We start from the raw sequence: 26831 nt of genomic DNA, 5'->3' as shown, positions 1-26831 counted from the left end.
ATCAGGCCCCGGAAAAACCTGGATTTGCCTCTGATGATTCTTATATTTCAGAGAGGAAACTAAATCTTAGAAAGGAGAAGAACTCACTCTTAGTAATTCCTTTAGCGAGTGGAGAATCAGGCCTGAGGCTAGTGTGTTTGAGCCTAAACCCTAGCTTCCCTGCCTCACTGGGAGCTTGTTAGAAATGCAGGCTCTCAGGTCCCACAGCCCTGGAGCCACAGGACCAAGAGCTGCATTTTAACAAGATCTCCAGAGTGTCTTGTGTGTATTCAAGTTTGGGAAACCCTGCTCTAAGCTGATCTGCCTGGGGGGTGGGTGTGTGTCATGTACATTCCTCCCCTCCTTTTCCCCGGATGCATGCTGGGTAGCTGGAGGGACTCTGGGCATTGCAGGGACCCCACCTGGAGGCAGGGGCTGAGTGCACAGGCTGAGTGGGGTGCTGAGGGCCTTTGCTGCCCAGCAGAAAGGGGAGGTCTGGGAAGAGAGGGGGCAGCAAAGCGGGGTGTTGGGGTCAGGGCAAGGGAAGGGAGCCCCTGAGGTGGCCTCACACTCTGCTTCTCAGCAGCAGTGACAGCACCCACTTCTTCGGTCAAGAGCTGCATCACGGCCGTCCAGAGCCGTCAGGGCGGGCCAGTGACAGTCGGCACAGGGACACCAAGCATGGTGCCCAGGCCTCAGAGTGGGTGCTGAAAAGGGGCAAAGCTTCAGCTTTCCTGCCACACTTAGGAAGGTGAGACAGGCAGCTGCCAGTGTGTGTGGGAGCCTGGCCCCCACTCTGCCATCAGTGACCTCGAGATGGGTGATGGTCGCTTGAGACAGGCCAGGGTGGGAGCATTCACACAACAAAAGTTGACAAAGTTTGCAAACTGGGGCTTTTTTTTTTGAGCCATTTTAAAAGATGTATCAGCACGTCCCTGGGTATTTACAACACCCCATATAGAGCATTTAATGATAGTTAATATCTGCAAAGGTGCTAGTTTAGTCAGGGAAACTTAAAAGAGTGTGCCGGTAAGGAGTAGCTGGGAACCCCTGTCCCCCAGGATTCAGGTCTCTGCATGCAGGTGTGCATTTGCTGTAGAAGGTCGGTAAGCAAACCCAGGAGAGCTTCCCGCTCAGGACTCCACAAGGGGCAGAGCCCCGCCCTCAGGCTCTCAGCTATCTATTGCGGGCTCCCTATTGCTGGTACCCTGTGGCTGGAAACGCTAAACCCCTGCCTGGTACTTCTGTTTCCCTGGTGTGGCTGCATCTGGGAGGTGGTCAGCTGTTTCCAGCCTGCACACAATGGCTGGCACATAGCAGACACTGGAAAGTATCCATCTAACTGCACAGTTTTGGACCACACCTCTACATGGGTGGGTCTGCAGGGATCCTCACAGTAAGGGAAGTTTGGGTTGCAAACAGAGAAACTGGTTTCCTGCCTTCCAGGCTCTGTGCCCCTCCTTCACAGCTGACCCAGGAGACTGCCAGGCCTGCCACTGGAAGTCTCCCCTGAGGGCCTTGGGAGCTCCGCCCACCATTCCGGTGGCAGGTCTGATCCTACCCCCTGCCTCCTTGTGACCTTTTTTTCCGGTCCTTGCCCTCCACCCCACTCCTGGACAGAGGTGCCTGCTGGGTTTCGGGGTCTGAGGTGCCTGGTGGCCCTCCGGGAGTCAGAGGTGTCCAGGCCTCAGGGTCCTTCCGGGCCTCTATCCCATGAGAGCAACTTGAACCTCAGCCTGGAGGTGGGAGACTGCCTCCACCTGTTAATTTTTCTAGGACGTCGACTGTCTGGCTGAGCAGCTACCTGCTCTGACCCCCTTTTCCACGGGGACACTGGGCTAGTCCTCACCCCCACTCCTTCTGCCACAGTCCCAGGCCCGCCAGTCACCTGTGAACCATGAGCGGCACTTCCTCCTGTATCCTCAGCAGGGTCCACTTCCCAGCTCTGGCCCCTCCCAGGCTGCGTTTTCCCATGTGGTGTCCAGAGCAAGGAGGGACTCCTGAGACCCTGGGGAGGAGCCCCTGACCCCCAAACCTAGAGGGGGAAGGAGTCGTGGAGACTCATTCAGTGCACTGGTTATTTTATGGAGCGCCCCCTCCACCTGCCAGGCACTGTCCTAGATGCTGGGGGTCCCGTGATGCATGAAACGGACAACGGCCCAACACTCACTGAGATCAAATTCTAGGGGAGGAGACAGATGGCCAGAAACATGCTGAATATGAGATGTACTTATATATTTATACTGCATTGATTTATAATGTATGCACCCATAATTGTTTATATACTTATATAAATATGAACAAAATTTATAAATACATTCATAGAGAAGCAACATTTTGTTTATAATGCAAGCATAAACAGTTCTTTATAAATATAAGCAAACATTTAAATACATGCTGACAACAAATATATACTAAAATATATATACTATTGATATATATACAAACAGAATGATAAATGCTTGGAAGAAAAATAACTCAGGACAAGCAGAGCAATACTAAGTCTGTGCTTTCACACAGAGGGCTCCGGGAGGGCTTCCCTGGGGAGGTGGTATGGTATCTGAGCAGGCACCTCAGGGTGGGACGGTGCAGGCGGGCAATCCCGTGGCAGAGCATCCCATGCAGAGACCTGAGGTGGGCAGAGCCGCAGGGCGCTGGGCTCCGAGGCCGAGCGCAGAGGTAGGAAGAGGCTTCTGGGTGGGCGCCCCGGCCTCAGCACTTAAGGCCTTTCAGGTCCGAGCAAGGACTTCGTATTCTGTGTCTAGACCGCCCCCCGCCTCCGCTTCGTTAATGGGAAAGCTGGAGGGTAGCGGGAGGACGGCTCAGGCTGGCCTCGGGATTCCTCATCCAAGTTTAAGATCCGAAGCAGCACCTCCTCCGACACCGATCCCTGCAGGCTCACTTACTCGCCTTTTAGTCTAGTCGTTGGAACCACAGCAAAGAGTCATTTCTGTTAGTCAGACTTTCGCACTAGCCCAGATCCCTTTTGTGGCCTTGGGGTGGGTTAGGAAGCGTGTGGGGTGAAGTTCGCCAGATCGGGGGCCTCTGGCTGGCTTGCTCTGGGCCCCCCGCGGGCTACCTCTGCTGGCATTTCGGCCCGCGGCCAGCACTCGGACCCACCGCGGGGCAGCGCGACCGCGGCGCCTCGAGAACAACTAGACAAAGTCGAGCGCGCGTCCACCCGAGCTCCGGGAGCACCTCCCGGCCGGCTCCAGCGCCCGCAGCTTCCGGCTCAGGACGCCGGGGCGGGGCCCGAATCTGCATTTCTAGCCGGCTCCCAGATGCCGCAGGTCAGGCACCCACTTTGAGACCCACCGCACCAGAGCTCCGTTGCCCGGATGGAGGTTCTGTTGGGTTCCAGGGCAGCGAGCCTGGCACCGCTCACTCACTCCTCGATCGCCAACCTCAGTCCTCCCACCGGTCCGCCCACCTCGCCCTCGCCGGGCCCCGCCGCTGCCAGGTGCTTCCCCCTCCGCAGCTCCTCCCCGCCGCGGCGCGGCGCGCTCCCGGGGCCCAGAGGTCCGGGGCAAGCGGGCGGCGGCGCGGCGGCGGGCCGGGAATCGCCCCCGGGCGCCGGTGCCGCCGGGCCCCTGTCCCGGACGCGCGCCGCGGGCCGGGTCCGCCGCTCGGAAGGCGCGCGGCGGCGGCGGCGGGGGCGGCGCTCCCGGGGGCGCGGCGCACCTTACTCCCGGCGCCCCCGCCCCGCGCCGGCCCCTCCCCGCGCGGCCCGCGCTCCCGCCCGCGCGGGTCGGTTCCAGCCCCTTCCGTCGTCCCGGCCTCGCCGCTGTCCTCCGCCGGCCCGCGAGGGAGGACGATGGGTCGGCGCGGAAAAAGTGAATGAGGGCGGCGGCGGCGTCTGCGAGCGCCTGACTCGCGGGGCCAGAGCGCCGCCCGCGCCCCCCGCCCGCCGGCTTCATGGACGCGCCGCACGCCTCGGCGGCCAAGCCCCCGACCGGGTAAGCGGCTCCGGGCTCCGCTCGGCTCGGACGCCCGCGCCCGCACGGCGCGCACTCGGGACGGGGGCGCCTCTCTCCGGCCCGCGGGCCCGCGCCCCGCGAAGGAAGGGGGTTGTGTACTTTGTGCTCCCGGGTCGTTGCCCGGGTAACAGTGTCAGGCCGAGGCCCGGGCGCTTTTCGCGTGGGTGCGTTTGTGGGCGCGATCCCTTTGGGGGGTCCCCGCGGGCAGAGCCCCACCGAGCCCCGAGCCTTCCTCTGCCACCCGCGAGGGCTCTCCGGGGGTGGGGGGTGGGGTTGGAAGGCAGTGGAGACTCGGCCCCGGCCCCCAGCCCTGTCGCTGACTTGCCCGGTTCCCGCCCGCGTTCCAGTCTGGTCACCCCGCACCCGGCACGGCACCCCGCCCCACCGTCCGCTCTACCTTCCCCCCAAAAGGAAGGGGAACAGGTTCCGGGCCCCCGGAGGCGCCTGGGTGCCGCGGTCTCAGGAGGGCTGTGTAGAGGGCACTGCCCTGGAGGTTCTCCTGACCGCTGCTCCCCCGCCCCGGCAGGCTTTTCGGGGCTCCCCTGCACAGGGCACAGGCGGGGCGGGCCGGGCCCGCGTCAGGGACCCCAGCATCGGAGTATAGTCGGGGCTCCCTTCCCGGCTGGCGTGGTCTTGCCCCTGCCCAAACTTTCGCAGGGTCTGTTTTCCATCCCCACACCTCGCGTGTGTGGATTGCATGTCACGTTCACATTTTACTCGCAGAAAGAGTGACTTCCTTTATACAAGAAAAACAAGCCTGCTCTTTAACCGGATCCTGAGGCGGAATTTGAACCTTGCACGACCCCACGGGGCCTGGCGGCCGCTGCGCTGCAACGTTGCGCGCTCTGCTTGCGGCTGCCTTGCTTCTCCGCGGGGCGCACCCAGGACCTGCGAACTGTCTTACTGGGCCTGGAGCAAATGTGTGATGAGTCCTGCAAATGGAATGAGTGCCTGGGGTGGGCCCTGCACCTGCTTACCGAAGGGGCCCACGTTCCCCTCTAGCAACTGGTCTCCAGCGAGGCAGCTTTGGGGACAACTAATCTCATTTCTTTGCAGTGTATCCCACTGACTCATCCTGCCCGCGTGTGCCCATAGGCCGCGGTGCTGCCCAAGTGCGCAAAAGGTTTTCAAAAACTGGCTTTTTTTTTTTTTTTTAACTCTCCCTTTAATGCCAGGAAAAAGTGAGCCAGGTTAGCAAATCAAATAATCCTGAGGCTAAGGAATGTTAAAAAGAACTTTTTTCTTTTGCAGGGCGCTTAGTGGTTATGTAATTATGTTTGAATAAATAAATCTCCTGCAAAGAAAATACACATGGGAAATCCTTTTTCATGGCAGGGGTCATTGCAAAATGACTTAGAGAAATGTGAAACAGAATTGCCTCTAAACCTGCCGTCTTTGGAGCTTTTTAAATGAGCCTGTTTAAGGAGACGGAATCGTTTTTTGGCAAAACTACCTTAGAAATATATTTGAAGCAGAGAACATTTAAGAGGCCAGTGAAACGGTATCCAAAAACTATCTGTGAGATCCTTTAAAGGAATCTGATTGTAGAAGTGAAACGGGGAGCCCTAAGAATTGGGCCCTCTTTCCAGGCTGGTACTGTGTAAGCAAGAGGGCAGTCACCCTGGGTCTGGTTCACAGTGCTTTGCAGAGTTCTGGTTGGCCTTCATGTCCAAGTCCCCCAGGGAGACTAAGGACTTTTGCTGTGGATATGGTAACAAAAGTGAGATTGTTATTATTGATGCATTTGGTTCTGTCCCCACACTCACATCCAGAACCTCTGATCTGCTTGTTTGAACATCTTTGTCCGAGAAATGTAGACGTAGTGCTTTTAAGTCTATTATTCCCAATTACTGTATCATTTGTCATTTGTTTTAGTATATTTTAGTGAAGTCAAGCAATATCAACGTGCTTAAAATCAGAGGAAAGCAATGGTCTTGGGTTTTTTTGAATGTTTTATATGATTTAGGTGTATCGGTTGCTTAACCAGAAAGGAAAGACACAGATGTGAAAATTTTGGCTTTGGTACATTAGTGGTGGTAGTCAGCTTCTGTTGGTTCTTCACCGAAATTACAGTCTCGTCTCTCTGACTGGTTCCTATGTTGCCTGAGAATAAGGCAGTGCTTGCCACATACTCCGGGGAATTTGTTTTTCTCTGATACTGCCATGATTGGTTATCCAATCCCACTTTCGGTAAGTTATCACTTCTCTGCACGATAGCAGATAACTGATGTAACGAATTTGTTGTCGTCCACTGAAACTGGCACTTTTCCTTGTAATGGGCTGGATGGGGGACAATGAATTAAGGAGATTTCACATTATAAAATACGGTGTATGACAGCCCTTCTTGAGGATTACTGAAGGGCCAGAGGACTTAGTGAATGTAAACTCACCCATCGTATGTCTGCCTAAATTATTAATGCAGTTATTTGTTATCTTTGTTGAGAACACAAGTATACATTTTAGTTAGATTGAAGTTATAGGTTTTTACTAGTAACTTCATTAAAATCATAACTTAAGATGAACTTAAAACTGTCTGGGGAAAGTATTCTTTTAGGAAAGAAGACATGCAAAAACTAACAGACTTGATATGACGTTTTAGGAATTTCAGAGCTCAGTTGAGGTATAATAATGGATGGAATATTCTAGAATGCAAGGAAAGGTAAATTACCTTTGGATGAGGTTCTAAAATATCTTTAAGTCCATTTAAGACAAAGTTTATTGGCTTACTTTTAGTTTGAGTATGTGTAAGATCCATCCCAGTAGTTGGTGATGGACACGGGGTTAACTGTCCCACTGGACCCTATATGAATAAGAGACAGGACATTGGTGAGTTTGGTAGGATACTGGTTAATTTTTTTTTTTTCTATGGTGGAAACACGTATTTCTGTGGAATAAAATAGTCTCCAGTGACATGAAATGTCTAAACAGCCGGTGCCTTGGACCATTGACTGCATTCAGGCAGTGTGCTGATATAAAAATCAGTGAAGTTTTCTAGTCAGTCTCATCAAAACGTGTGCTTCCTGGAGACATAGATGGTAATCCTTCTGCATAAATTCATCTTTATTTAATCAAGTTATTAGAACAAGAAATATTTATTTATTTATTTATTTTTGCGGTACGCGGGCCTCTCACTGTTTTGGCCTCTCCCGCTGCGGAGCGCAGGCTCCGGACGCGCAGGCTCAGCGGCCATGGCTCACGGGCCCAGCCGCTCCGCGGCATGTGGGATCCTCCCGGACCGGGGCACGAACCCGTGTCCCCTGCATCGGCAGGCGGACTCTCAACCACTGCGCCACCAGGGAAGCCCAAGAAATAAATTTTAAAATATTAATTCAAGTGGGTAACTTGAGCGTCTTGAGTCTTTTCAACACCCAACGTAGCGTTCAGTATAGGAGGCCGCTACTCCCGACCGTAAACTTGGGTGGCCAACTCAGCATTTCCTGCCTCACCTCTCAGGAGCATACAGAGATAATAGAATATTAACAGGTGTGCCCCATAATAACAGGTTTAGGCTTCTAGGCTTTTTCTTTTTTTTTTTAAGGTTTCTAGGCTTTTGGCCAATGTGTTAGAAAATGTATTTACATCCTTAAAAATGACAGTGTGTCTAATTATTGGCTTCATTAAACTTTTCCCATTTAATTTGAGCTGTATTTTTTAGATGTTATGTTGGCAGTTCATTTAAGAATGTCAAAGTTATTGTTTGATATAAAGTGGAAAGGAAGCCTAGGAATTTTATTCTTTTGTAATTGTAGTTTTTCTTAAAATTTTCTTGACACGTAAGAGGAGTTGGACATTTCCCTGTTACAATAGCAAATAATCTCAGAGCACTGTAAGTACTTCTCAGTGGTTGTATAATGAAGGTGAAGCTAATATACGATTAAATTTGCTGTAATGACGTTTGTACTGTGCTGGGTTCTCCTGACTCTGGGCACAGCGGCCTGCAGCCCCTCCTCTCTCCCTCCCTGCCTGACTTTTCTGGCGCCAGCAGAGTGGATTATTATTGGGTAGGTGCAGGCAAGTGACACCCCCACGTGCATGCAGGTCTGGGTCCAGTGGCCGCTTTAATTTGGGACCTGGGAAGTGAAGTAATTTCTGAACACCCGAGCATGCTTCCATAATTATTAAGAAAACAGTGATTCTAGGCTGTCTGCACAGCAAGGAGCAGTTTAGGTTTCTAGGCCTTTTGTGCTTTGTTATTAAATTTATCATTAAATTTACATTTTTAATTGACCATCAGTTTTAAAAAGTGAGCCGAGATATTTGACACCAAAGTAACGTTTAGACTGAGGATGTGCACATTTAAAACATAGGAGCAGTTGGTTGTGATTTGGACTTGAACTAAATAAAAACATTTAGTGGAGAGGTCATGTATTTATTTTGTGTTTCCCGCACCCCTTTATTCTCTCCCCATCCGCATATAATTGTGGGGTCTGTGTATTGTACATTTCGGGTAATTTTAGTTGTACATTTTTTTCAGTTGCTTTTTACTATAACAGAATATAGATTTGATATTTCCTGATCCACTGAAGGCTTTTATATATCTTCATCTTTGCATTTTTTTCATGATTTAAGCTATTTAATTTTGATGTATGTTATTGACATAGTGATAATCTGCCTTTTTACTCTTTTATGGTTTCCTTTTAAGCGAATTTTAAATCTCTCCCCTACCCCCCACCACTTTATACCTTTGCTTCCACTTTCACCTTGTCCTGCAGTGTTCACTGTTCAGGACCACTTGCTGGCTTTCAGCCCCTGAGTTGATGGCCGCGTCTTTTATCACTTTTCCTTCATGTTCCCATAGTTCCTTATTTTTTACCTGTCTCTTCCAGTCGTAGTATTCAACTTTTTTTCTGACTTATATCAATACTTTATATGGTTTCATTTGCTTTTATACACAGCTAATGATGGTAATTGTTTTCAAGACCTAATGGTGTTTATTCTAAAGTAGATTTTGCTACGTACTCTGGTGGGTCTCCGGCAGCATCTGCGTTTCCTCCCGTCCATCTCAGGGATGGTCCCCCGCTTCAGAAATGAGGACGCTCACTTCCCCGGCTGGGGGCACACTGCAGCCTTGAGGGTTTTCACAGGCTTCCATCTGTCCCCTAACTAGGCGCTGAGCTGTTGCTTGCCAGGACCGTGTCTTCTACAGGTCAAGTTCAATGAGAATAAATTGCACAGCCAAAATCATTTCTATTTAAAAATTAAAGGAAAAGCTTTTCAAGCAACGGCTAAGACGTATTTTATTGAGGTGCATTTGATGAGACAGGTTCTCAGACCACAAACACTTTCTCACAAACCCTGTTGTAGATTCAGTCCCCACCTCTGCCAAACCACATGTTACCTTTTTAAGAGACACTGATTGCTTTAGAAAGATCATTGAAGTCCTTATCCTTTTTGGAAAAAACTGACACAAATTCCCAGAGTTGAGCCAGATAGACCAGGAGTCCTGGTTCATTGCTCTCCCCCTTCCTTCTCACTGTGTTGTCCAAGATCTCAGACGAGGAACCGTTGTCTTAGGGACACTCTCCCCTCCCTCCAGACGAGGGCAGCAGGCTGTCTTTCTCCCTGGACACACGTGGACATGCTCGCACCCTGACTGGGCCAGACGGGTATCTCCCTAATCTAGAATGCCTTGTCCTTGGTCATTAATCCTGTTTGACTTTCTCCTATCAAAGGCAGACAGGCAGGCTTGGTGGAAGGGAAACGGGCTCAGGAATAAGAAGACTTGGGTGCCGGTGTCAGTTGTGCAGGATTAAACTGACCTGAGCCGAGCCTGCTGGCCTGTCCTGGGGTGGCTCCTCCTGTTTCCCAGCCCGGTGCTGTCCCACGAAATTCTGTGAGGGTTAATGATGCTCTGTATCTGTGTCCAGTCCAGGAGCCACTGAGCACTTGAAATGTGGAGCTGAATTTTTCACTTTCTTCAATTTTCATTCATTTAAATGTCAACAGCCAGGTGTGGCCAGTGGCGCCCTAGAGGGCATGCAGTTCCAGTCTCTTCTGTTTTCCCTGCCCCCTTATCCCTCCCGAACCAGACTGTGCCCTGCTTTCTCAGACTTTCTCTCTCCCCGAGGCCCGTGGGCTTTTCTTCTCCTTTCCTAGGTGGTTGCTGCCCCCTCACCCAGCTGCAGCTGGGAACTCCATCGAAGGCCCTCGAGACCCCCCCCTCCAGTCTCGGATGAGAGCCCTGACCTTCGCCTCCTGTGGCAGTGGTGATTCCCCTGTAGGAAACCCTTATGTGGGTTTCCATTTACTCGTCTCTGATCGTCTGACTTACGAGCTCCTGGGGGGCAGGGATGCTACCTGGTGATAAACTGTGTCATAACTTTGTGGCACAGGACACGATGCACAGCTGCACTTCTGTAAATGAGCCCTGCTTCCCCGTGATTCGTGGAGGGTATTGGATAAGATGAGCTCAAGACTCACAAGAGATCTAAAACCATAGGATCAGAAGTGTTCCCAGAAATTATAGACCCTTCTTTTGTCAAAACTGACTTTTTAAAAACTGGCTGCTTCATCCTGCTTTTGCCGGACTATAGGACAACAGAAAGGTCCGTTGTTACGACACCATTCAGCCCGATCCACTCCGACTGGGCTTGCCAGCTGTGCCATCCTGCCTCTGCAGACTTGAGATGTGTTGGACGTCTGATCTTGTGGAACTAGAGTGACAGTATTAGACGATGCAAAGTGATGGTGGCTGAGAGAGGAGATGAAAGTCTGTGGAAGTCCTGCTGTGGTCTGAATGTCTGTGTCCCTCCCAATTGAACATGTTGAATTCCTAACCTCCAAGGTGGTGATATTAGGAGGTGGGCTTCTGGGGTGGGGCCCTCCTAATTGGGATTAGGATTAGTGCCCTTATAAAGAACACCCTGAGCGCTCCCTTGGCCCTTACACCGTGTGGAGGTACAGTGAGGAGTCTGCAACCCGGAATAGGGCCCCCCCGGACCACGCCAGCACCCCGACTTGGGCCTTCCATCCTCCAGAACTGCGAGCAGTACATGACTGTTGCTTAGAAGCCACCCAGCCTGTGGGGTTCTGTCATAGCGGCCCGAACAGGCTAAGCCAAGATGCCGAGTCACAGGGGACCTGCTTCTCCCTGTCTGGGGGCTCTGCCGGGGCCATCTGCCCCAACCCAGCCTGAGGTGGGGGAAGGAAGGGGACGTGCCCTTTACTTTAAGGTGCCCTTTCCCTTCGCTCATGTCTGTTGACCCAGTCTTTGTTTTTATCGTTGTAAAATTTACATGCTATAGCATTTACCATTGGTACAGCTCAGTGGCATTAAGTCCATTCACACTGTTGTGCAGGCCTCACCACCTCCAGCTCCCCGATTTTTTTCTGCCCGAACCGAAACTCAGTATCCATTAAACACTCACTCTCCACCCCCTTCCCCCAGCTCCTGGCGCCCACCATCCTACTTTCTGTCTCCGTGGATTTGACTCCTCTAGGGACCTCATGTAGGTGGACTCATACAGTATTTCTCTTTCTGTAACTGGCCTATGTAACCTAGCAGAATGTCCTCAAGGTTCATCCATGTGGTAGCAGGTGTCGGAATTTCCTTCCTTTTTAAGGCTGAAAGTGTAATCACAGCACCTGTCAGTGGTCACTTTGGCCTCCACCACTGGCTGCTGTGAAGTATGCTCCTCTGGACGTGAGACTACAGATACCCGTCTCTGCTTTGACTCCCTCCCCCATATCCTCCCAGGAGTGGGATTGCTGGACTGTAGACAGTTCTGTGTTTAACTTTTCGGGAATTGTCGTCCTGCTTTACACAACAGCTGCGCCGTGTGGCATTCCCACCAGCAGCGCCCAGGAGCTCCTGTTTCCAGCATGCTGTCCGCTGGCTGTGTCCTCATCACCTGGTCCTTTCCAGTCTTGGGGGAAGAGGGGACGGGACCAGGGAGCTTCCTGGCATCGTTGCTAGTGTGCTCGAGCCTCTGACTCTCTGTGGGGAGTGGGGGGAGCTGAGGTGAAAGTGGGCAGACCAGGCAGGTGTCCCTGCTTCTCCCCCTCCTCCAGGGTCCTGGGAGACCCCCAGTTTCTTCAGACTGGGGGCCCCGGGCGGCTCCTGGGCCTCTGCTGGAAACGTGGCCTTAGTTTGCTGAGCATCCCTCGCAGCCGTGGTGCAGGGCTTCCTCCACAGTGTGGCTGTGGGTCTGTGGCAGCACCTGCTGGGCAGCTGGCATCTCTGGATGGCAGTGATACCACCCCCAGGGCCTTCCAGGAGAGCCCCATGCACCAGCCTGGCCCTGACCCCATGGCTTCATTTGGAACAGATCAGGGCACCAACAGTTTGCTTTTCACGATGTCTCTGTTCCTGCTACGGGTGCCCTGCCCACTGTGTCTTGTTCAGAATGGGCACCAGCCTGAAAAGGGGGGGGGGGAGGCAGGAGGATTTCCAAGCCTGGGCCCCCGGGGTGGCCGTAGCAGGAGAATCAGGGTTCCCGCCTGGGAAGTTGGGTGGGTTGGGAAAGGGATGGCAGACAGGACGAGGAACCCCTGCAAAGCATTTGTCTCAGCATCTGTGCTCCATTCGGCCTTCAGCTCAGGGAGTGGACCAGACGTGCTGACCCTTCGGTTACGTGGAAGCGGCTTGAATGATGAAATGCTTAGGTAGCGAACTGAGTTAGGAGACTTGGGAAGACGGGCTGTGAGCGCGAGTGCGTGTGCACGCGCGCGTGTGTGTGCAGGGGGCGGGGACGTGATGTTTAAGCGCACTCCCAGCCCTGGGCACAGTAGCAGGCTCCCAAATCAGCTTCTGGCAGTTCTTGCAAACCTGATGTTTAGGGAGTTGAATTTAAAAATAGCTCAGGTGGGAGTGATAATACAGCAAAAGTGTAGACTTGTGTTCCCATGGCCAATTCCTGAGACTTCAAACAGTGGTCGTTGTGTTGGCTGGAGCCCTATTAATTAAGAGCAAAATCCACTGATGTTCAATAAACAAGCCATTAGGTTGGAAAGAGACTGATTCACTGTGGCCAGAATCTAGACATTTGCCACTGAGAGTAGCTCCTGCCAGAATTCCCCACCCGTCTGCCCGCCCGTCTGTCTTGCTGCCTATAATTATCCCATGGAGTTGGCTTGAAAACTTTCTCCCTCTGATGCTGTGTCTAAACCCCTTCTTACATCTCAGTGGTTAACAGTGTCTGGACAGCATCACACGCAGGAGGAGTGGTCTGCAGACCTGTCAGTGGATTTAAAAAGTGGTGGTTGCCAAGGGGGAGGGGGGTGGGGGAGGGAAGGATTGGGAGGTTGAGGTGAGCAGATACAAACGATTATATATAGGATGGATAAACAACAAGGTCCTACTGTAGAGCACAGGGAACTGCATTCAATATCCTGTGACAAACCATCATGGAAAAGAATATGAAAAAGAATGTGTATATATATATGTATAACTGAGTCACTTTGCTGTACAGCAGAAATGAACACAACATTGAAAATCAACTATACTTCAATAAAAAAAAAAGCTTTTAAAGAGAGGTGTTCCTGGGGGTCATGAAGCTGAGTGTCTTTCGTGCCCTACCCGCCCTACATCACCCCCCTGCCCTCCCCCACCACTTCTCAGGTGCCGATGCCTGGTTTCCATGCAGTGACCCACAGATGCAGAGTGTGTCCCGAACGAGGTTAGGGGGGGAATTTTACCACATTCACAAAAGTAATGAAAACTAGTTTGGGAACGAGATGAATTTAAATTGAAAAAGATTTCAGTGTAAAGTATTTCCTTGTTATTCATCAATTCTTTTTTCACTGACCATCATGTTTCACGTTTTTGGAATGCTGCCTTTGGGGTTGGACATTTTTCTCGAAGGAGGAGACAGAAATGCTTTTCGCGAGGACCTGCCTCATTTCAGCCTTTTAGTCATCCGTGATACTAATGTTTTCCAGCTGACGGGACAGGCTTCACCAGCCCTGCCCCAGGAGGCTGGACCCCCATCGGTGCTCCAAAGTTGGTGGATGTAATTCTCTCTACAGCTTATGGGTGAGATTGTCACATGGCTGAAGACTCCAGGCTGGTGTCCTGCCCCTCACCCTGAGGTCACCCACCACACAGAGTAGAGGCCTGGGACATAGCTTCCAGAGTCCCGTTGGCTAAAGCTACCATCTGGTTTACGCAGGTGATGCCCCTGGACTGTTTCCGAACCACCTGCGTTTCTCAAGGGCATTTTTCTGAAGACACGGTCCGCTTGTCAGCATCCGAGTGGCTTCTGGCTTGTGTGTGGGACCCATGATGTTACCCACCTGGTGGCAGCGGTGTTGCTAGGTCTCCAGATGTGCAACCCCGAGTCGCCCGGGTGGGGTGTTGTTTTGGGAGAGGTAGGTGGGGTGGGATCCCAGCTCTTGTGGAGCACAGACAACGTGTTTGTGAATTAACGTGACGCCTCGAATGCAGACTTCTCCCCCAGCAGGACATTCTGCCGATCCTGGCTTAGGAATTCATAGACGTTTCAGCGCCTCCCTGGGCCCAGGGTGTTGACTCAGCTCACTGCGTCTTGTGCCCGTAGGTTTTGGGAAAGCGCAGGGCTCTGCCCTGCCCCACAGACGGGCTGCCCTCAAAGTAGAAGCTACGCAGACTCAGACTCACAGGGCTGGGGGTGTGATTTTCTGTGGGCGGCCTTGGCCGGACCGTGGGTCACGCTGTGAGTGCCACAGTAAGCCTGGCAGCTTTCACCGCCCACCTCCTGCAGGTGGGTGGGCGTCAGAGATGGGGGCTCCTGGGGTTAACGTCCCCCGTCTCTGGCCTCCCGGCACGGAGGAGCTAGGAGGCAGGATATTCCGGGTGGTCCTCAGGGCAGCGCTGTTGCTGCTGTGTCCTGCAGCTGGCGCCAAGGGGCCTCACAGGTGGAAAGGGTCGCCATCATCATCAGGTGGAATTGATTGAGCGCCCACCTGGGGGCACCTTAGTGTCGTGAAGGTCCCTGTACAGGTGCTCGTAGCCCCCCAGGGTCTGTGCCAGCCCATCATTCCCCGGTGTGTTTTCTTCTTCTTTTTAAGCTTGTTTTTAGTCACACTCACGAAAATAACTTATCATGCTTTATGAAGCTTTACTTAACCTGTGTGGAATCCTTTCCATCTGTCAGTTACAACTGATAAATGACACATCCGGAGTTGGAAGAATATGTCTTTTCTCTCTTTATTTTCACTGTCGGTCAGTGGAAAACATTGCTTTTTAGACAAGACATCTGAATGGCAACCCCAGGGGGAAATTATATGTTTGGAATGTTTTCTTGCTGTTTACTTCTCATTTTCTGAGTTGAAAATGATAGGTATTCGTATGTCAGCATTTAGACTTTACCTGGCAAGATTAATGGGAAGTAATGGATGACTTGTTTTTAAACTGGGCTGGTTTTAATAATACACTCGTGTGCGGGAGGGGTGCACACTTCATTCTCATAACATTGTTATATAGGTAGGGAGTGTTTTTTTTTTTTAATCGAAGTATAGTTGATTTACAATGTTGTGTTAGTTTCAGGTGTACAGCAAAGTGATTCAGTTATACATATACATATTTTTTTCAGATTCTTTTCCCTTATAGGTTATTATAAAATATTGAGTAGAGTTCCCTGTGCTATCCGGTGGGTCTTTGTTTTTTCCATATTTTATATATAATAGTGTGTGTATGTTAATCCCATACTCCTAATTTAACCCTCCCCACCACTTCCCCTAGGGTAACCCTAAGTTTGTTTTCTGTGTCTGTGGGTCTCATTTTGTTTTGCAAATAAGTTCATTTGCATCTTGTTTTTTTTTTTTTTAGTTTCCGCATATAAACGATATCATGACATTTGTCTTTGTCTGACTTACTTCACTTAGCATGATAATCTCTAGGTCCATCCACATTGCTGCAAATGGCATTATTTCATTCTTTTTTATGGCTGAGTAATATGCCATTGTATATATGTACCACATCTTCTTTATCCATTCCTCTGTTGATGGACATTTAAGTTGCTTCCATGTCCTGGCTATTGTAAATAGTGCTGCAATGAACACTGAGGTGCATGTATCTTTTCGAATTAGAGTTTTCTCCAAATACATGTCCCGGAGTGGGATTGCTGGATCATATGTTAGCTCTATTTTTAATTTTTTAAGGAATCCCCAGACTGTTTTCCACAGTGGCTGCACCAATTTACATTCCCACCAACAGTGCAGGACAGTTCCCTTTTTTCCACGCCCTCTCCAGCATTTATTATATGTAGACTAGGTAGGGAGTGTTTTTATAATGCTGAATAGGCATTGGCATGGAAACATGTTTTCATTTATTTTCTACGTGCAGAAGTGATATATCATTGGGAGAAAAAGCTTTGCACCAGGTTTCACTTACGTCCCTTTTCTTTTGTCCAAGTGTGGTAGTGACCACCTGTTGCTCTGCAGGAGGTCCTGATGTTGCAGGCTGGGGATTTTGAGGGAGGAGCAAGTGGTTTGCTGCTGTCTGGTCACCTCCATGATGAGGGTGTGGATGTAAAGAATGGCAGGTGGGACAACAAGGTCTTCAACTGCACCCTCTTGGTGCCACTCGGACCTGGGCACCCCTTCATCCTTGCTCTTGTCCTGACTGATGTGGAGATGGTGGAGCAGCCTGTGATCGGATTGGGGTCTCCCGACTGTTGGTCCAGTGAAGGATTTTGGAGGAGGTCTTTGCTCCAAACCTAAGCTGTGTCCAGCATCATTGCATGACATCCTTTACCCATTAAAGAGAATATAAAATAAATAATCTAGGTTCAGCGTGGAACACAGTCAGCGATGTCTCACGTGTGTTTGATCAGCTGCTCTGCAGACTCCTCTCTGCGAGATAACACCATAGGATGATTTCCTGCAAAACATATGTTTGGAAACGAGGTAAAATACTGAGCAAGTCTGTAGATCCACTGGGGAAGGTGTCGGGAAATGAAGACACTTGGCTGATTTAAACGGAAAAACCCAGAGGATTTACACATTCCCCGGTAGAGTCAGATTCCGTAGACAATCTAAATTCTGATACGTCTGTCTATGTTTGTCACAGGAAACATCTCAGAGCTTGGTCAACCGCCACTCCAAGCTCATTAGCTTGAGATAAATAGGTGTTCAACAATATTTGTTGTTTTGACAAACTTCCTCTTGACTCTCTTTTTTTGCTACAGGAAAGTAGTGGTAATTGGGAGGTCAAACCGGCCTCTGTGTCTGCTGCTTCTCCAGCCCGGGGTGAGGGGGCTGCCCCACCACCACCTCCCACAGCCCACTGGGCCCTCACTGTGTACACAAAAGCAGATGTGCACCTTGACCTCCCTGTTGGGTTTGGATGATGGCCTTTCCAGCCCACGTTCAGCCGCATGTCCTGTCTCCAGATTCTATAAAAGGGCATAAAAAGTTTTTACATCTCTTCTCCCTGCAAGTGAACGTAAAAGCCTGAACCTGAAATTATGGTCCATTGTGTTAACTGTGTAATGAGGCTTGGGAAAACATCCACTGATGACTATAGTTTCAAACACGCTCGTTTGTGAAGTACAGGGTTGTATCACAGCAGTGGAAACAATAGCTTATTTCGAAGAATGCAGCCTCTGAGTGGTGTATTGTTGTCATAGGTTCAGCACTGCGTTGGGAGCATCGAGCCAATGATTAGGCACATGCCAGAAAATGAGTCACCGTGATGGCCTCAGCTGTCTGTGACCCCCTCTGACAGCCGCACTCTGGCTCCTGTGTCAGGTCTTCACTTAAAATAGTAGTAAAAGCAGTAGCAGCAGTTCATGACCAGTGAACTGGAGTGAAAATGAACTCAGTTAGGTTCCTAGTTTTGAAAGCACGGTGATCACCAGAATTGGGGCTCTTCAGGAAAAAAAAAATGGTCTTCTCATTTCGCATTAGCAGTAGAACATCTTGGAGTAGCATTTCTCATCCCAGTTGACGGCTGGAAATCACGGCATCCTTGCTTTATTTAGATAACCCCTCCTTGTTCATTATGCTGGTGGCGAGGCCAGATCTTGGCCTGTCTACGTAGCAAACTGCCCACAATTATTTCATAAACATCTCTGAGCACAGGGAAGAGGACTCAGAGGGGACCAGGCCAAGCCAAGACATTGGAGAGCAGCTAAAACCAACATAAAGGAAGGTCTTGCAGCCCTGACTGTAGGAGGGCCTCTGTTTGAAGCCAGGAGATGAGGAAAAGCTGGTCAGATTTGGAGCTGGGTGGAAAAGTGGATCCAGTGTGTCTGGGTGGTGGAAGATGAGGTCCGTGTGCCAGGGGAGGGGCTGCCAGGAGTGAGTGAGGGGCCCGTTCCCACCCCCATGGGGTTAACTGGCAGGCGGACACACCCTGGAGGATGGAAGGGAACAGAGGATGGCGCGTTGAGGTGCCTGAACCATGGGTTGGGACCACAGCGTGTGGTCTGCAGGGCCAGCCCGGGGGTCTGGACTCCATCTTGAAGAACTGGGGGATCGGTCAAAGGGATTTGAGAAGAAGAGCTCCATCCCCATGGACAGAGCTTCTTCTTAGAAGATTCCACCGAGGCCAGCATGGCAGAGAAGCCAGAGAGGAAAGGGGAGTGTCTGGGAACTGGCTGGGTCAGCCAGAGGGACCATGGACCTGGCCCAGGGACCAGGTTGACCTCACCTCCAGCCCTGTGAGTGGAAAGGAAGGCTTGACTCTGGGTGCCCCGGCTCCGGGTGACGAGGCTCTGAACCCCGAGACCTGGGGCGCCGGACCTGGGCGGAGGCGGCAGAGCTGGGCAGAAAGTCACTCACTCACTCACTCACTCACTCACTCACTCAGATGCTAGTATCGCCTGTGGGTGAGGCTAGAGGGTGGGGGCTGCACGGGGATTGCGACAACGGCTCAGGGAGGGCACGGGCGGTGGGGTGCTTACCAGGCACCGTTTACAGTGCCGCTGTGTGTCACCCCACTTCATCCTTCCAACAGCCCAGAAGAGGGGCTGCTCTTTCCCCTGGTTTTCATGAGGAAGGTGAGACACAGAGAGGTTAAGGAGTGTGACCAGCTAGGTGACATGGGTAACCCAGGGCCAGATGGGTGGCATGGGTAACCCAGATGTGAACCCAGGGACACAGGGCCTAGTGTAGTTCTTTACCCCTCAGTGCATGGTTCAGATATTTGTGGAAAGGTCGCTGTGGGCGCTGAAGAAAGTTCTAGGTCTCAGGGGAAGATGTGGGGCAGTTTTCTAGGAGGTGTGAGCAGCTGGGTGACGTCAGGCCCGCTGAGAAGACGCAGCTGCTTCAGGAGAAAGGGAGCCTTGGCCGAGGGTGGGCTGGAGCCGGGGCCTCTGGGAGAAGGCGAGCACCCATTTCATCCTCGAGGCAGTGGCCCCAGCCTGCATCCCGCATCACACAGGGGGTGGTAACGGGATTCGGGGAGTCAGGCCCAGGCCTGCCGAGCACGTGCTGCTCTGTCTGGCTTAGCATCAGGACCAGGCCAGCGTGTCGGCCATCTGTGCCTCAGGGTCCACGCCTTTAAGTCTGACTCGAAGGCACATATGACACTTGTAATAACAAAGGAAGAAAGAAGCAAGGCCAGTGACCCGGGGTTTGAGGGCCAGAGTTACCTATCCTGTGTCTGCAGCAGGCCTGAGGCCACTGCTCCTCAGAGCGTGTCTGTGGAGCTGTCTGCAGGGAGAGAAGCATGCAGCCAAGATGGCGTCCAGAAGCGTTCACAGCAGTTTGACCTGCTGGGACATCACAGAAGTGGCCTGGCCAAGCCTGGCCACAGACCGGCAGCTCTGGTCTGTGGATGTGGTGTGAGGGTGCCTGCAGGCTTTCTGCTGTGCATTGTGTCATTTACCCCTCTCAATAGACACGTGCGTAGGTACCGTTATTGTCATCATTTCGGGGATGAGGACCCTGAATCCCAGACAGGTTAACCTACCTGCTCAGGGTTACAGACCCCAGGCCTGTGGCCAGGAAGCAACGCAATGTCCCTTCCCTGGGCACTTGCGGCTGTGGACATGTCCTGTCATTCTCGGAGCAGTTCTGCCAGCCTCCTGCTGTCCCCACGCCATCACCCCACCATCAGCAGGGCCCAGGCCCATAGGCTGGTGTTCCTTGAGACCCTCCAGCTGGGTTGGAGAGGTACCAGGCATGCTGCTGGCCAGTGCCCCCTGGAACCTGGGCCCATGGGCAGGGGGGTTATTCCTCCTGCACCCAGTTGGAAACTTGCGACCTTAGGAAGAAAGAGAGAGAGGAGAAAATCAGCAAAATCTGAGTTCCTGTAATTCTCATTGACTTACCTCTTTCCTGCCTCACCGCATTGTCAAGGCTAGGGATTTGCAGAAGTTCTCTGGAATATAGGACTTTCTTAACTGCCAACTCTGCCCCCGCCCCAGGCAGCCAGGCTCCTGGCTCAATCAGTAGGTTTTGAAGGAGCTCCCAGGTGGCTGAGGTGTCCAATCCTGGGTAAAGATTATCCGTCCCTTCATCCATCGCATTGTTCATCCTCCCGTCCAGTGTTAAAGTGAATGGCCTGAATAAAGACACTGTTTCAAGCTCTCAAGGAGCTAAAGTTTTGTTTAGTCTGAAAGAACCACATACATTAGCACGATTAGCACAATTGCTCTAATTGTTGTTACATAATTTCCTCTTCAGAGGCCTTTCTGTCTACGTTTCAATACACTTCACATGGTTTAACCCAGTTGCCTTGGAAAACGCCACTCAGGCCCAGATTGCAGGCAAGCACTCCTGCTATACTTAGCCTCTAGCTGTGAGTCATCGGTAACATCGCAACCTGGAAATGGCTATAAAGCCTTCACAAGCATCCCCCATGAAACAGAAGGCTCTAAAACCCTTGCGGGGTCACTTATCTAGTTGTTTTCCTGCAGAATTACTTGTCTTGAAACATAAATTGTTGATCAAAAAAGACATGAAATATTTAAATGGCGTAAAAAGATTCTTTGGTACAAAACCCAAAACGAAGTAAAGACAAGCTTCATTTAAAAAATGTTTTTCACCAAACATCTTTTTCATCAAACATCTTCCAGCATCTTAGGACAAACTCTTGTTTTTCTGGTCGACTGAAGAAAAACGTAAGACCTAAAAGTTGTGTGTTACGTTTTATTCGGGGATCTTACTGAGGACTATAGCCCAGGAGATCGCCTCTCAGTTCGCTCTGAGGAACTGCTCCAGAGAAGCCGGGATATATTGGAGCTTTGGCTGGAAAAAAAACATGTAGTCAAACGTCAACAGACTAATGCTAATCACAAAATCCAGACGTCTCACGTTAATGATTTTAGTGTTTTTCCATGTATGGGAAGATGCAAGAGTTTGGGCTCATTGAAATTATTCCTTAGATTCACATCTTTACTATCTAGGAGCCAGTATCTTGTTTTTCTCCATCCTGAATCCCCTCAGGGTGGACCATGGGGGCTGCTGCAGTGGCCTGATCCCTGTGGAACTGGAATGGCAGACAACGTTCCCTGCCCACATACTGGGTGAGAATCATACATGTATGATCTACTCTGCTAAGTTTGTGTTCTGTTACCCTCCCTACAATGGGTGTTTAAAATGAAATGGTCCATTTTTACTGATATAGGACTTTTTTTTTTTTTTTTTTTTTTGTGGTACGCGGGCCTCTCCTGTTGCGGAGCACAGGCTCCGGACGCGCAGGCTCAGCGGCCATGGCTCACGGAGCCCAGCCTCTCTGCGGCATGTGGGATCTTCCCGGACCGGGGCACGAACCCGTGTCCCCTGCATCGGCAGGCGGACTCTCAACCACTGTGCCACCAGGGAAGCCCTATAGGACCCTTTTACAGATTTATTCATTTAATCAGCTGTGATTTTCTAAGAACAAGAATTCATGAAAACTCATTCATCCGTGGGCCGGCCTCTTGGGTGTGGACAGTTTGTCCCTGACCTGACAGAGCCCACGGAGTAGAAGGAAGGACAGGCCTCTAAATGAGTCATGATGACAAACTCTATGACAGGGGTGTGTATGTACAGAGTGCTGCAGGAACACCCAGAAAAGAAGGAGCAATTAGTCCCGCTTGTAGGGCGGGGCAGAGATCAGGCAGGTTTATTTTTATGAAAGGCCTTCTCAGAAAATGGTTCTGCTGAAGCAGTTCTTAAATATAACACGCCTCTAGATGCCTCAGCAGCCAGGAGGGAGGAGCTGTAAATATCACACCAAGATTAGTTCAGGTAAATAGACACCCAGAGGTTTATTCAATGGGGAGTTCTCTGTTCCTCATGATCAAAAAGGAGGATAAAGAGGGGTGGAGAAGTGCAGACATCTGGGAGGCTGTCAGGACCGGACACTATTCAGAAGAGTCAACACCAGAGTCCAGGATATCAGTTTGAACTGCAAATTACCTGGCTCTGGTGGCAGCTCTTGGACACGTCGTCCGAGCGGCCCTGCAGGAAGCACGTGGCACGTGGTAGCCGAGGAGGACCCCGACCTGAGGACCCCGGGAGCGTGCAGGCACCTTGCCACCAAGCTGTCATGTTTGTTTTTCTGGGTGGGCCCTGACCTTGCACAGAAACCCCCGGCAGTCATGTGGTGACAGGGCAGGGCTGCGTCAGCGCTGCCTGCGAGGGCGGGCGCTCATCAGAGTATTTCTCCGGTCCCATTTACTTGGGGCTGTTATTTTTTTTAAAAGGGACAATTTTGATAACTTTAATTGAATAAGGGATACAGGTGAAACTTAATTCTACAGAAATTGAGCACAGACCACGTGCAAGGACAGTGCTAGGTCTGCAGGGGATATAAGAGGATGCATATATCCTGGGCTAGTAAGATCAGATACAGAAAAGATAGCAAACCTTTATTTAGACAAAGTTAGGACTAAGGTAGATCCTCACTGATGGAAAACGTAGGCAAATTGCTCCAGGTGGAGGAGGTGTATTTTATATGCTGAGAACACTGTCCTGACCTCAGACCCTGAACTCAGCAGCGAGTAACTAGCGCTGGAGCCAGTGGCCTCTGGACCTCAGTTATGCATTATCTCACTCACGCTCTTCTTCTCAGTATTTTGAAGACGAGGTTCTTTTTCGGGAATTTATTCTTTTTTCCTCTGTGCGGTTGAGAAGATGTACTGAATTTTATAACTACCAGTTGAGGTATATTTATGTACAGTCCACTGCACGTAATTAAAGCATATGGCTTGATGAATTTTGGTATATGTTTACACCCTGGAAAACCATCACCACAATCCAGATGCAGGGTTTTTCTTTCACTTTCAAAAGTTTCCTTCTGCCTCTTTGCAACCCATCTCTCCCTCTACCTGTACCTGGTCGGCTTTCTGTCACTATAGGTTAGTTTGCATTTTCTAGAATCTTCTTTACATGGCACTGGGTGGAACACACTCTTTTTTGTCTAGTTTTTCCACTCAGCATAATGGTTTTGATGTTCATTTATATCTTGGTATTTCTGTGGTTTGTTCCTCTGTTGACAGGAGGGTTGTTTCCACTTATTAATTTACAACAATTTGCATGTCCGTTCTCCTGTTGATGGACATTTGGGTTGTTTCCAAGTTTTGGCCACTACGGATAAAGCTGCTGTGAGCACTCATTTATGGTCTTGGTGTGGACATAGGTCCCTTTTCTGTTGAGTAACAACCTAGGGGTGGAACGGCTGGGTGGGGTGGTAGGTGTGTGGTTACCATTTAAGAAGCCCCCAGCTGTTTTCCAAGCTGCTGAACTGTTCTGCGCCCCACCCGCAGTGGAGGAGAATTACAGTCGCCGAGTCCGTCTTCAGTTTTCACTGTTCTGGTGTGTGCGAAGTTCATTAAATTTTAAATGTAAATTTTTTCCTGGGAGCATCAAATGTGTTAGCAGCTATTTCTTCAGTAATTGTCTTAACTCAGCGGGAAATGGAATCCGTCCAGCCAGGATCACTAGCCTCACCTGCAGGGGTGCCCTGGGCCTGGGGTACAAGGCATCCCTGTGGGGTCCAGGCCCTCTTTACGGGGGTGCAGGTGGAGTGGCTTGCAGGGAGTGTGACTAGTTGGCCCTGAGCAAACCACAGGGTGCCGGGAAGTAGCTGAATAATGCTTTCCCAGCTTCTGATTCAGCAATGTTTTCACATGATCATCACATGATCATCATAGTATCCACCTTAAAAATAGAAAAAGAGAGGACTTCCCTGGTGGCGCAGCGGTTGAGAGTCCGCCTGCCGATGCAGGGGACACGGGTTCGTGCCCCGGTCCGGGAAGATCCCACATGCCGCGGAGCGGCTGGGCCTGTGAGCCATGGCCACTGAGCCTGCGCGTCCGGAGCCTGTGCTCCGCAACGGGAGAGGCCACAACAGTAAGAGGCCTGCGTACCGCAAAAAAAAAAAAAAAAAGAAAGAAAAAGAGAATTTTAGACTAGATCACTTTTCAGGGCACTGCCCTAAATTCAGTAATGAACAGCAATCGATTTGAAGATTCAGCTAATTCCATTCAGTGGATGACTTGGAATGACAAAAATGGAGTATTTCTCCTTTTAAAAAATTTGATGGCAGAATTCAAACATCCATAAAAGCAGAGAACAGCATAATGGGTGGGCGCAGGGGGCGGGCCCTACGCAGGTGCCCATTTGTGCCCATTATCGTGCGTTAAAAACTTTAAACTTCTGTATTATTTGGCTCGATTGTTTTATGGGCAAAGCCCTCACTTCCGTTTGCAAATCCTTCTGCGGGCATCACTGACTAATAGACAGGGTGACTTGTTCATGCCCATTATCTCATTATCATGTCTAACAAAACCAACAGTAATTCCCTACTAGCAGTGAACTTCCTGTCCTTACTTCAACTGCCCAGATTGTCTTCAAGGTAACTTGGAACAGTTACAAAAGTGATTCTTAAGCTGAACCTACTGGTTAGGACAACAGGTCAAACAAAGAGTTCGGCTGCAACTGTGTTCATTCTAGCTCATTTCCCCTGGTTCCTTCACGGCAGCATCTTCCTGTCCTTCCTGCCTCTTCTTGTCCCTCCAGCTCCCTGTGTGTGTGTCAGGGTCCCAGCCTCGCAGCTTTCATCAGGGGGTATGTGCTGTGTGCCCACCTGTGCAGGTGAGGGACCCCGGCCTGGCAGAGAGCAGCAAGGGGTGATGGAGCATGTGCTCCAGGGCGCATGGAAGGGAGGCCAGGTGTTCACGTGGACGGAGGGGTGTGGAACGGCTGAACGGGAGCTGCCAGGCATCTTCGGGGAAGTGTGGTCTGGCATTTGGTGTTATCAGTTGAATCATTAATCTGAGAGATTGGGGGGAAGCTGAGGTTGCCAGGGAAGAAGTAGTAGGGATGGCTGCACACCCAGGGCTGGGACGTCTGACCCGTCACCTCGGAGTTTTAGAAAAGGTGACGCCCATGCTTCCAGGATTTGGGGTGCGCTGGCTGCTGGGCTGAGGCAGGCTGGGAGGACAAGCACAGGTCATTCTGTGACTGACCCAGGCACGGTTTTCTCCACATGACGGCCTGAGCTGGGCCCTCTCGGGTTTCAGGGAACCTCTGCCGGGAAGGACTCTGGCCATCAATCTGTCTGCTTTTTTTTTCTTTTTTTTTGGTACGCGGGCCTCTCACTGTTGTGGCCTCTCCCGTTGCGGAGCACAGGCTCCGGACGTGCAGGCCCAGCGGCCATGGCTCACGGGCCCAGCCGCTCCGCGGCACGTGGGATCCTCCCAGACCAGGGCACGAACCCGCGTCCCCTGCATTGGCAGACGGGCTCTCAACCACTGCGCCACCAGGGAAGCCCAATCTGTCTGCCTTGCCTGTCGCCTTCACAACCCACGTTCCCCATCGACTAACAACCAAGAAAGGTCAGTGAGCCGTGCTGGTGGCCCTCGGTGTCCTGGCATGACTCGGAGTAGGGCACTGGCCAGTGCCACCACCGCTCCTGGATGCCGTGTGCGATCCCGTCGTGTCTGCTCAGTTGCAGGAGTTGGCCTGGCACAAATGCTGCCCCTCTGGTTCGGCTTGAAAACGTGGTCCGTCCCGGTTCCAGCTGCTGCTCCCTGGGACGATCACTTCCCCGCACTTTCTACGGTTGCTCTGACCATCTTGCTGCCCTGCTACGTGCATTTCCTCTGTGTCTCATCAGTTTCCCTGCAGCCTTGGCCTAGGGCCTGTATGCAGGAAGGTTAATGAAAACAGAAAGAGAAAACCAGGCCAGGGGATGCAGAGGCGGGCAGGGGATGCCAGCCATGAAAGCAAGTCTACGTGCAGTGAGGGGGCACGGGCTTTGTCTTTGTGTTTCTGACAAGCTGGGCAGAAAAGGAAGCCCTGATTGCCATAGTTCTCATCACTGAAAGGAAGACAAGCTCTGTTCCTCAGAGGAGGCGTCATTTTTCCTGGCACCGAGAGATCATTAATTACTCGCGGGGGTTAGTTGTGGTCACTGCTGCCCACCTACCTTCCGTGGCTTGCCGGAGATGCTCGCTTCTACCTGACACACGTTGTTAGCACACCTACTGTGTGTGGAGTGTGAGGTCAGTTGCTGGCAGAGTGGAGGAGCCTGTCATGGAGCTGGGTCACCGTGGTTGCCATGTTGTGGGTACCACGTTCCAGGCACGCGCTGACGGGGCTGTGTCTGTGCGCCTGGGAGGCCATGGGTAGGAAATGGACGATCAGCCCTTCTGTGCCAGGGGACAGTGGATGGCAGGAGCGAGGCACGGAGGTGTCCGAGAGCACGGCCTGTTTCTGGAAGGACGAGAGACCTGGTTCTCCAGGGAGGAAGGATGGTGGGCTTCGTGCTGCCCATTAGAGCCCGTCCATCTGCGAGGCTGCTGAGGGGGGATGGAAGCTCATCACCTCTGTCAGCAGACAGCCCTGGTGCCATGGGGAGGGAGAGGCTGGGGCGGGAGGCTGAGGTGGGAGCTGCCGTGGAGGCCCAGGTAGAAGAAGAGGTTGTGATCGGAGCCCGTGGACAGGCTGTTGGCGCGGATGGAGACGCGTGTCACAGATAGAACGGATGGACTGGTGAGCAGGTGGGCTGACTTCTCA

At 51.3% G+C, this 26831-nt stretch overlaps 1 protein-coding gene across 8 annotated transcripts in view; it reads left to right on the top strand.

Moving 5' to 3' along the window:
* The first annotated feature begins 2599 nt into the window (after nt 1–2599).
* Nucleotides 2600–26831, top strand: part of COBL (cordon-bleu WH2 repeat protein) — a 261169-nt gene continuing 236937 nt past the window's right edge. For 3 of the 8 annotated variants that reach the window (XM_073809486.1, XM_019939465.3, XM_019939482.3), the window contains exon 1: nt 2603–3439. In XM_073809486.1, coding sequence (XP_073665587.1) covers nt 3318–3439 — 122 coding nt within the window. In that variant the 5' untranslated portion in view covers nt 2603–3317. Of the gene's footprint in view, nt 3440–3505; nt 3936–26831 lie in introns of those variants that run through there. The other 5 variants (XM_033862779.2, XM_019939453.3, XM_019939458.3 and 2 more) reach the window with 4 other exon arrangements.

The sequence above is a fragment of the Tursiops truncatus genome, chromosome 9 (assembly GCF_011762595.2).
Source record: "Tursiops truncatus isolate mTurTru1 chromosome 9, mTurTru1.mat.Y, whole genome shotgun sequence".
NCBI classification, from domain to species: domain Eukaryota; kingdom Metazoa; phylum Chordata; class Mammalia; order Artiodactyla; family Delphinidae; genus Tursiops; species Tursiops truncatus.
This window is presented reverse-complemented; position numbering and strand designations above follow the sequence as displayed.